General features: G+C 34.4%; 1 protein-coding gene across 20 annotated transcripts in view; it reads left to right on the top strand.

The window, feature by feature from the left end:
- Window positions 1-10,000, top strand: part of LOC136853070 (blood vessel epicardial substance-like) — a 194,612-nt gene that overhangs the window by 121,155 nt on the left and 63,457 nt on the right. For 11 of the 20 annotated variants that reach the window (XR_010857325.1, XR_010857316.1, XR_010857323.1 and 8 more), the window contains exon 2: window positions 499-1,014. Coding sequence is in view for 4 of the 20 variants with exons in the window: in XM_067128328.1 (XP_066984429.1) it covers window positions 517-1,014 (498 nt within the window). In the remaining 16 variants the exon portion in view is untranslated. Of the gene's footprint in view, window positions 1-498; window positions 1,015-3,611; window positions 3,648-10,000 lie in introns of all 20 variants that reach the window. The other 9 variants (XR_010857315.1, XR_010857314.1, XR_010857317.1 and 6 more) reach the window with 1 other exon arrangement.

Raw genomic sequence — 10,000 nt, 5'->3', positions numbered from 1 at the left:
ATATAGAAAGAAAGTATTGTGTAAACATTTTGATATTCAGATTTTACATAGAAAGAAAGTATTGTATAAACATTATGATATTCAGATTCACATAGAAAGAAAGTATTATGTAAACATTATGATATTCAGATTTCACTTAGAAAGAAAGTATTGTATAAGCATTATGATATTCAGATTTCACGTAGAAAGAAAGTATTGTATAAACATTTTGACATTCAGATTTCACGTAGAAAGAAAGTATTGTATAAACATTATGATATTCAGATTTCACGTAGAAAGAAATTATTGTACAAACATTCTGACATTCAGATTTCACATGGAAAGAAAGTATTGTATAAACATTCTGACATTCAGATTTCACATGGAAAGAAAGTATTGTATAAACATTTTGACATTCAGACTTCACATGGAAAGAAAGTATTGTATCGTCATTATCCAAATAGAAATTCAAAAGATGATGGAAACTCACTGACGCCTTCCTCTTCCCGTCTCCGTCAGGTCCGCAGGTGACGGACCATGCTCTTGGGCAACTCCAGCGGCAACCTGTTGGGGGCCTCGGCTGTGACCAAGATGGCGACCTCCCTCGAGACAGCAATTCCCTCCTTGCAGCAGCAGCAGCAGCAGCCGCAAGACACCAACATCAGCAGCAGCAGCAGCAGCGTCGGCAGCATCACCAGCACCCAGGCTGCCGAGGTCGCCCGCACCCTCCTGGCCAACTTCACCCTGGGGACGCTCTACAACGACTCCGGAGGAGGAGGAGGGGGTGTGGGCGTCCTAGAGGGCCGGCAGGAGTATCCCTGGGCGGAGGGATACAACGACTCCATCCTGCTCCTGGGAGGGGCGGACAGTAGCAATTCCAGTAGCAGCGGCGTCAGCGTGAGTGCCGTGGGCGGAGGGGTCGAGTCCTTCGCCAACATTTCTGTGATTCTGGACGGAGCGAACGACACCGGGGCCGTCGCCGAGAAGCGCGTCTATTGCACGGAGTGGCCCGGGGCGACCTTGACTCTCTTCCAGGTAAGGACCGAAGGACGTGGGAGGAGGCCTCTTTCTTCTGTTGTCCTCTTTTTCTTCTTCTTCTTCTTTAGGGAGGAGGTCGCCGTTCTTCTTACTCTCATTCTCCTCCCCCCCTCCTCCTCCTCCTCCTCCTCCTCCTCCTCCTCCTCCTCCTCCTCCTCCTCCTCCTCCTCCTCCTCCTCCTCCTCCTCCTCCTCCCCTAAAGTAGTACGTTATCATCTGTTTATCGCCTCCTGCTCTTCCTAAATGAAGGATGGTTATCTCCTTTCTTCCCCTCCCCCCCCAAAATCTTTCCATGTGCCCGCCTTTTCCTCCTGCTCCTGAAGAAACGAAAGTTTTTTCCTGCTTCTCCACCTCCTGAAGGAAAGAGGTCCTCGTTTTTCCTCACATTTTTCCTCCTTGTACTCGTCCTCTTCTCTCCTTGTCCTCCAAATCCTCCTAGTTGAGTAGGTGTTATCTCTCCCACCTCCTCCCTCTCGAAGGAAGAGGGAAGAAGGTAGTTTGTGTTCTTTTCCTGCAGCGAAAGGAGTGGATGTAGATATCTGCATTCTTTCTCTCTTTCTATTTGAGGAAGGAGACAAGTGGCCGTATCTCCTCATCCTTAGGAAGAAAGGTAGCCATCTGTCATTCATATCATTCCTGAAGGAGGGAGGAAGTCGTATGTTATCATCGCCTCCCCCTCCTCCTCCTCCTCCTTTAATCATACCCTTCTCTTCTTTGAAATTTCTCTTAAAGAGCTCCTCCTCCTCCTCCTCCTCCTCCTCCTCCTCCTCCTCCTCCTCCTCCTCCTCCTCCTCCTCCTCCTCCTCCTCCTTTAATCATACCCTTCTCTTCTTTGAAATTTCTGTTAAAGAGATCCAATAATTTAACAGCTGTGCCTTCATTCATTAAGAAAATGTACGATATTATGCTTATGAGTGTTTTCAAATCCATACATAAATACGTTCGCATACATGTAAATTTATGCATATGTTTTTTATACTTTAAAGGCTAGATTATCGTAATAAGGAAAAAAATAGTAATCTTCGTCATTAGTTATTGAAGGATCTCATTACCGTATGTGTTTAATTTGTCTTTTTTTAATCTTTGAAAAATTTTTCTAAAAATATGAAGTATGTTCCTCTTTTGAATTAATTGTTTAATGTATGTCACATTAATTATAAGAATGTCTAAAACGCAGTCATAATTACGTTGATAAAAAGTCGGAATTTAGGACGTACAAACTGAATTAGTTGGAAAATATACTTTATATTAAAAGTGACGTTAATTAAAGTTGCAAAATAAAGGACATAATTATCGTGTTAATTTCTTTCTGTAATCAGAACTGCATTCACCATTTCTTTTGTAGTATTTTCATTTAATATTTTCATTTGAATTCACGAGTTCACACGACAGAATGTTTTAACTTGGTTCAGATATTTTTTCCTGAAAAAATAATGATATTTTTAAAAAGGAATTATTTATTCATCAACGCTTTTAAATAAAACCGTCTCCTGTTAATTTCAATGTATGTTAATTCATTCCAGTCTGTGTTCCGTTAAGTTCGGTAAAAGTTTTCGAGAAAAATAATTAAATTTTAAATAAAATAATTAATCGTGTAAATTATGTTTCAAGCGCTTATAAATATTTTTTTTTTTTATTGTCACCTCATCTTTCTCTTATGATAAGTGACCTGAAGCGATGATGATGCTAATGGTAATGATGGTCGTAGATAGAAAAGTGAGAATTGGGGCAATGATAATAATGATAATGTTATTGTTGGGCACTGTCACGCCATTATCATCGGTGTCGTCGTGATAATGATAACGATGGTAAATGATGGTAATTTATAATTACTAGTTTGTTGTTTTAAATCATAATGATAATTACAATGAATAATTAAATGCTGATAATATAAATGATAAGGGTAATAATTAATTTTAATATTGCTCGTAAATATGGTAACGTTGATACAATTGTTAATTACGAGAGGGGCTTAACATTATAGAAAGGTCAAGAATTATGATACATATATATATATATATATATATATATATATATATATATATATATATATATGTATGTATTGTATAGATATGTATATATATATATATATATATATATATATATATATATATATATATATATATATATATATATATATAATGTATAATAAAACCAGCTTAGAGAATCTCAGTATGTCCTGGTGTCTTGTGTAGCCAGAATGCATTGTCAGTGTGCAGAACTTAACACACACGTTGTCTCTTGTCTTTTAGTCATCATAGCCATTAGTGAATATAATTATAGTAGTCACAGTTGTCTTTAGAAGCTCTTGTTGAAATGGTACAGATACTTAGGTTAGTGTTACTGGTCTTCCAAGTCATTTTTTTTATACTTGCAAATCGCTACAACAGCGAGCCAGGTGGAAATGATAATTTTGCCATAATAATCCTAGCGATTTTTGTCCCGTCAGATTATTGCTGGTCACCACCGGAAGTTAACAACAACAACAAAAAAAAAAAAATAAGGAAAAAAAAAAAAAAAAATCTTTCCCGTGCAGAAATTTGCGAGGACAAACAAATTATTGTTGTAACTCAAATGTTTATGTTTTTGTGCAGGCCTTTTCTCAGTTAGAGGTTGACTCAATTTACGAGGTACAGTTTCTTTGGTTCTTCTCGTCTTTAAAACAAGAAAAAAAAAAACAAGATAATTTAGGACTTTTTTTTTTTGAGATACGGGACTCTTACTACATAATTGCTGAATGGTAATGAATGAACCGCCATAGAGTGCCATGGACAGGGAGGGACCGTGTTTTCCACTGCTTTAAATTTCGTCGAAAATATTCTTGTAAGATTCGTTCTGGTGTGGTATCAGAGATATGAACTGTTTCCACTTAATCATTGAATATTTTCATCTTTCAAAATTGATTTTCCTGTTGAGTTATTTTATTATTATTATTATTATTATTATTATTATTATTATTATTATTATTATTATTATTATTATTATTATTATTATTATTATTATTATTAAAATAGTTTAACCAGACCACTGAGATGACTGTCAGCTCTCATAGGGCTGGCTTTACCTAATGAATGCTTTTCAGTTTTATTCTCCATTTATCCACTGGTAATTCTTTTTATTTGGATTTAAGTAATCAGTGATTATTTTTCGATTGTGATTTATTAATTCATATGCAAGTTTTAACTAATTTACCCATTGACTTGTTTTTATTCACTCACCAGTTAATGATTGATTGATATAATTAGATTTTGAGGTTTCAAAATACATGTGACTCATCTTGCTGAAGAAATATGCACTCTTTTACGTAACGAACAAATACGATTTCGCTCAGACTCATAATAATAATCCTAATACTGAAGTGTGAATTACACTGTAAATGGTAAATAAAATTAATTTATCCTGGAATAATAAACACATTAAAATTTTAGTGTTTCTCAGGTACGGTCTGTTTTGAAACAGGCTTTAAATTTAAATAATCATGTAAAGTATAATTTTATATTTAACCAGTTATAGATAGATACTTAGAATCTGATTTGAAGTGGTTTTAAATACAGTTTTCCTTGATAATTAGCCATGTTCAAGTGCTTATTTACGAATATTTAAAACCATTGGTGATTGTTTAAGTATTTTTTTAGAATGAAACCATGACTAATATATAAATAATATTTATTTTAAATGGTTTCACCTAATATTTAAAGTTACTAATTTATGTTATATGATTTTCTTATTTAATTAGTTTCCCTTGATATTTTAACACTCATAATTTTATTGAACATAGTTTATACAAATAGTTTTACAAAATTTTATACTAATTTTATTAAACATATTTTATAAAAATATTTTTACAAAACATTTAATTTTTTTTTGCAAATTGTTTTACACAATATATAAATTATATAGCATCTTTTATAGGATTTATTTATTTTTTGTGGATAGTTTTACCTGATATTTAATTTTTTTTATTTTTTGCAAATAGGTTTATAGAATTTACATAAATGATTTATTTTATTTACACATAATTTTACCAGAGGTTTTAAGCTGTTCATTTTACCAGAAGTTTTAAGCTGCTCATTTTACCAGGGGTTTTAAAATGTTAATTTTACCAGGGGTTTTAAACTGTTAATTTTACCAGAGGTTTTAAGCTGTTCATTTTACCAGAGGTTTTAAGCTGCTAATTTTTCCAGAGGTTTTAAGCCGTTAATTTTACCAGATGTTTTAAGCTGTTAATTTTACCAGAGGTTTTAAGCTGTCAATTTTACCAGAGGTTTTAAGAAATTAATTTTAACAGAGGTTTTAAGCTGTTAATTTTACCAGAGGTTTTAAGCTGTTAATTATCGTACTGCATGTAAACTCATTGCAAATACCAAATGTTGAAACGGTTCTGAATACTAGCAGCCATTTTGCCGGGCGCGTCGAAAGCAAAATGCCTCATTTTCCGTGGCACTCTATCGCATAAAATAAACTAATTTGGGACTAAAAAAACCGCTCTTTTACTTTTTTCCGACATGAAATGCTCTTGCTGAACGCTGCATCGTATGTGATTTTGGAGCGTTTCCGCTCAGAGTTGAGAGCGTTCGTGAGCGTGTGTTTGGGTGTAGAGCTTTTGTGCGCTCATGTGTATGTGTGTGTTTGTATGTACGTACATGTGAGTGTTTGTTTGAGATTCTGGAACGATTTTTACATGTGTTTGTGTTCATGCATGCATGAATGTCTGCATGTGTTTCTATTGATGTATGAATGATTTTTTGCATGTTTTTTTTCGTTTATGTATGTATGAATGTCTGATTGTGTTTTTTTTTTTATTTCTATATGAATGTTTGTGTATATGAATACTGTTTGTTGGAGCATGTTCATTTTTCCCTTTGAATACGTGTGTTTGTGCGTATGTGTCGGTTTGCGTACATCTGAAGTATATATATATATATATATATATATATATACGACAGCTTATGTAGACATTTGTTATTTAGAATAAAGGATAGACCTGTGGGCTAGTCGTATGTTCAGTATTTGAGCGATATTGCCGGTCTAAATGTTTGTTTATATACCCTTATTTATTTATTTAGTAAGTTGCTACAGAGCTTTGATAGGTTAAGTTAAGTATACCTTAGTTTAACCAGACCACCGAGCTGATTAACAGCTCTCCTAGGGCTGGCCCGAAGAATTAGACTTATTTTACGTGGCTAAGAACCAATTGGTTACCTAGCAACAGGACGGACAGCTTATTGTGGAATCCGAACCACATTATAGCGAGAAATGAATTTCTATCACCAGAAATAAATTCCTCTAATTCTTCATTGGCCGGCCGGAGATTCGAACTCGAGCCCTGCAGAGTGCTAGCCGAGAACGGTACCGACCAGTCCGACGAGGAATCTGCTTTAGTAGGTACTACGCGAAATTGTTATTTGATATTTGTTTACATATTTTTTGTGGGCATATATTCAGTATTCTGCAACCACCCCCTGGTGCGTTTTATAAGCTTTTGACTAAACTGGTTCGAAATCTACTCTCCTCGGAATTACTTCAGGTGAATTTTAGGAAGCAAGCACAATGTTATGATTAGACTGACGTGCCAAGTCTCTTTAAGAATTTCTGTAAGGTATCGTAGGACATTGTAGCGGAAATATTTTCTTCTGTATCTTTTTATTTAACGTAAAATGTAGTTCCAACCGGTAGTATTTTGACGAATTATAATTTTGAATTATATTTGAGATGTTAGGTGGGAAGTTTCTAGATCAAAGTATGATTTAATATCAATTTTAGCAGCTGTTGTTATATTAAGAAATGTTTTGCTTGGTTGAATTTTTTTATATATAATAAATAGTAATTATTATGCCATATGATAAAGTATAATGATTAACTTTAGATTGTCATGAAATATTTTTTAATTATGATTGAATTTTATTATTCTTATACTGAAATATATTTATGCTTCTCCGGCTTTAATATAGTGAGATACTGTGAAATATATGCAACTCAAAGATCTGAGACTCAAGACAGACAGCCGTTCTCTTGACAGTCCTTGAATTAGATCGTTATCATCAGTCGCTAATTTTCTAATATTTTCTTTGGCGAAAACGTTCTGACAGATGAGAGATTTCTTGTATTATTGAGCGGAAACTGCATTCTGTAGCAGTCAGCGGTAATTCATTTGGTTTAAAGAAAACGGAAGTGACAGAAAACGGGCATTTGGTTGTCAAGACTACACAAATTTATATTTCCGTTGTCGTACCTGGTTTATAATTGCTTGCCACATGCTGTCTTGCATTGGAAGGTATAAGAATTTTTTTTCATTTAGCAGAGAAAGGTTAATTATAGAACAGTCTTTATAAAATAAATATAAGTAATCATGTTGTTTATGAACACAGTTCAGGCATCTGCTATTTCAATATAAAGCTATTTTTCCATCAAAAGTACCGGCATCTCGTTGTGAAATCAGTAGAAGTATCTTTTACAATTTATATTATTAGGCATACTTACTCTTCTGCAGAGTAACTTTTGTGAGGATTTGTTGATCTGTTTAAATAATTTTCTTTTTATAATTTTAATTTATTTATATTTACATGCGTATAAATGGCATCATGTGCAAAACCAGTCGTATTTTTTATGAACATTATCCAGCAAAAATATCATGGGTAAAGTACTCAATAATCGAATCTACACTGATTATATGTATATATATATTACACATTTATATGTATACATATGTATGTATGTATATGTATAATAATATATATATATATATATATATATATATATATATATATATATATATATATATATATATATTATAATATAATATATATGTATGTGTGTGTGTGTTAAACAGGTTATTATCACAGCATTAATTTTTATATCGATCAATAATCAGTTAGTGGCAGATATAGGCCCCAAAAAATCTCCCTTCAATTCCCTACCCACCGAACAAGCCCTTTGAAGATCCCTTATAATTAGGGCCCAAAAAGAATTGAAAGAGACATTGAATTCCTGGGAGACGTATTTATGGTCATAGTCCTTTTGTTGGCGTAGCTTCAAAGGGGTGAAAAGGAAGGTGGGAGGAGGGGATAGTCCCCTGGGGAGTATCTACAGATCCTCCCCACCCCCGCTCCCCGAACCTCCACAGGTCCACACCCCTTACCCCTCGTGCTTTTTATATGTACGATCCATATACAGGAAGCGGTTTTGCACTGAAGTTGGTCGTCTATTTTCGTCCATAGAAATTAGTTTATGTATTTTGGTTCTTTGCTTTTTGTCAGTTTGATTGTTCTAAGGTGAAGTGGACTGTTTTCAGTTATTGTTTGTCAGTGGTTTTGGTCGGTCGAAGGGATAAATTGATACATTTGCTGTTCGTTTGTTTCTGATGAGAGAGAGAGAGAGAGAGAGAGAGAGAGAGAGAGAGAGAGAGAGAGAGAGAGAGAGAGAGACTTTTTTTTTATCTTTAATGCACAGCATATCCACTGCTTAGCCAAATCTAGATTACTTTGTAACTATGTTTTAAATTGGTGTGCATTTCTTTGTGCGGATGTGGGGAATGAGAGACATCGTTATCTACGCATTCTGAATTACTGAAAGAAATTAAATATACAATTTTTAATGTCACCCGTGAATATTGGTGTACTTTTGCCTGCGAATCAGAGGGAGAGAGAGAGAGAGAGAGTATAACATAAAGATATGAACACAAAAAAATATAAGCATTCCAAACAAGATATAAATCAAAACAGGGGAGAGAGAGAGAGAGAGAGAGAGAGAGAGAGAGAGAGAGAGAGAGAGAGAGAGAGAGAGAGAGAGAGTATAAGCAAGGGGATAAACATGAGAAACATATACGAGCCAATCCAAACAGAATGATATAAATCAAATCGCAGAGAGAGAGAGTTGAGAGAATTTACTGTCTGTTGATAATTATGTATGTGCGTGTGTTATACACAAAGAAAGAATTCTCCTTGTTTGATATTACAGTTTATACTTTCTGAATTACTGATCGCAATCAAATTTAGTTTGCTAAACTTAGTAAGTGTATGAATGCACTTGCGCGTATTTATATCGAGAACTTTGCTTTTCATGACTGTTCGTGTGCGTGCAGTGACGTGTAAATGTTAGAGAGAGAGAGAGAGAGAGAGAGAGAGAGAGAGAGAGAGAGAGACTTAATATTGTGCTATGTTATATATAGATATCATAAAAATTAACGATATAAAAAACTAATATCGGGAATGAAAGAAAAACATGAGGTGGAAATTAAATCAAACTCTAACTGAGAGAGAGAGAGAGAGAGAGAGAGAGAGAGAGAGAGAGAGAGAGAGAGAGAGAGAGAGAGAGGACGCTCATCATACCTTATAAATTTCAACTGACTTGGAACTATTTTGATCTGACCAAAATCGGACTCTGCCCTAATGCTATATAAAGCAATCCGCCTGCTGGTCTGCATTCTTGAAGCCGTTTCTATTTCGTCCAGGTAATGAATGAAATCCTTCATTATTCAGGACTCTCTGGGGGATGGAATGCTGTGTCCTTTGACAGGCGAAGTAGAAAATGGCACAAGTCTTGATCTGAAATCATGTGCATGAATACTTTTCTGGAACATTTTTGCTCATTCGATTGGCTGAAATTGGAATTTTATTGTCACATTTTATTTTTATTTCACAAATAAAAGTGAATATATTCCTTTACGACTTTAAAAATTTTTTTATGAATGTAATTAGGTAATTTCTTATATTCAATTTTGAACAAATGAAAATTATTTTGTTTGATTTAGGTGTGAATGAAGAGGAATAAATGTTTTCATTTAGATATGAATGAATGAGAACAATTTATTTTCATTTAGGTATGAATGCAAGGGAGTGTTCCTTGTTTTTCAGTTTTCTGAAAATAAAGCTATTGTTCCGGCTTTGTATGTCCGTCCTCACTTTTATCTGTCCGCAATTTTTCTGTCCGCCCTCTGATCTTAAAAACTACTGAGGCCAGAGGGCTGCAAATTGTATGATGATCA

This window comes from Macrobrachium rosenbergii, chromosome 26 (assembly GCF_040412425.1).
Source record: "Macrobrachium rosenbergii isolate ZJJX-2024 chromosome 26, ASM4041242v1, whole genome shotgun sequence".
NCBI classification, from domain to species: Eukaryota; Metazoa; Arthropoda; class Malacostraca; order Decapoda; family Palaemonidae; genus Macrobrachium; species Macrobrachium rosenbergii.
Note: the sequence above shows the minus strand (reverse complement) of the source record. Positions and strands in the feature narration are given on the sequence as shown.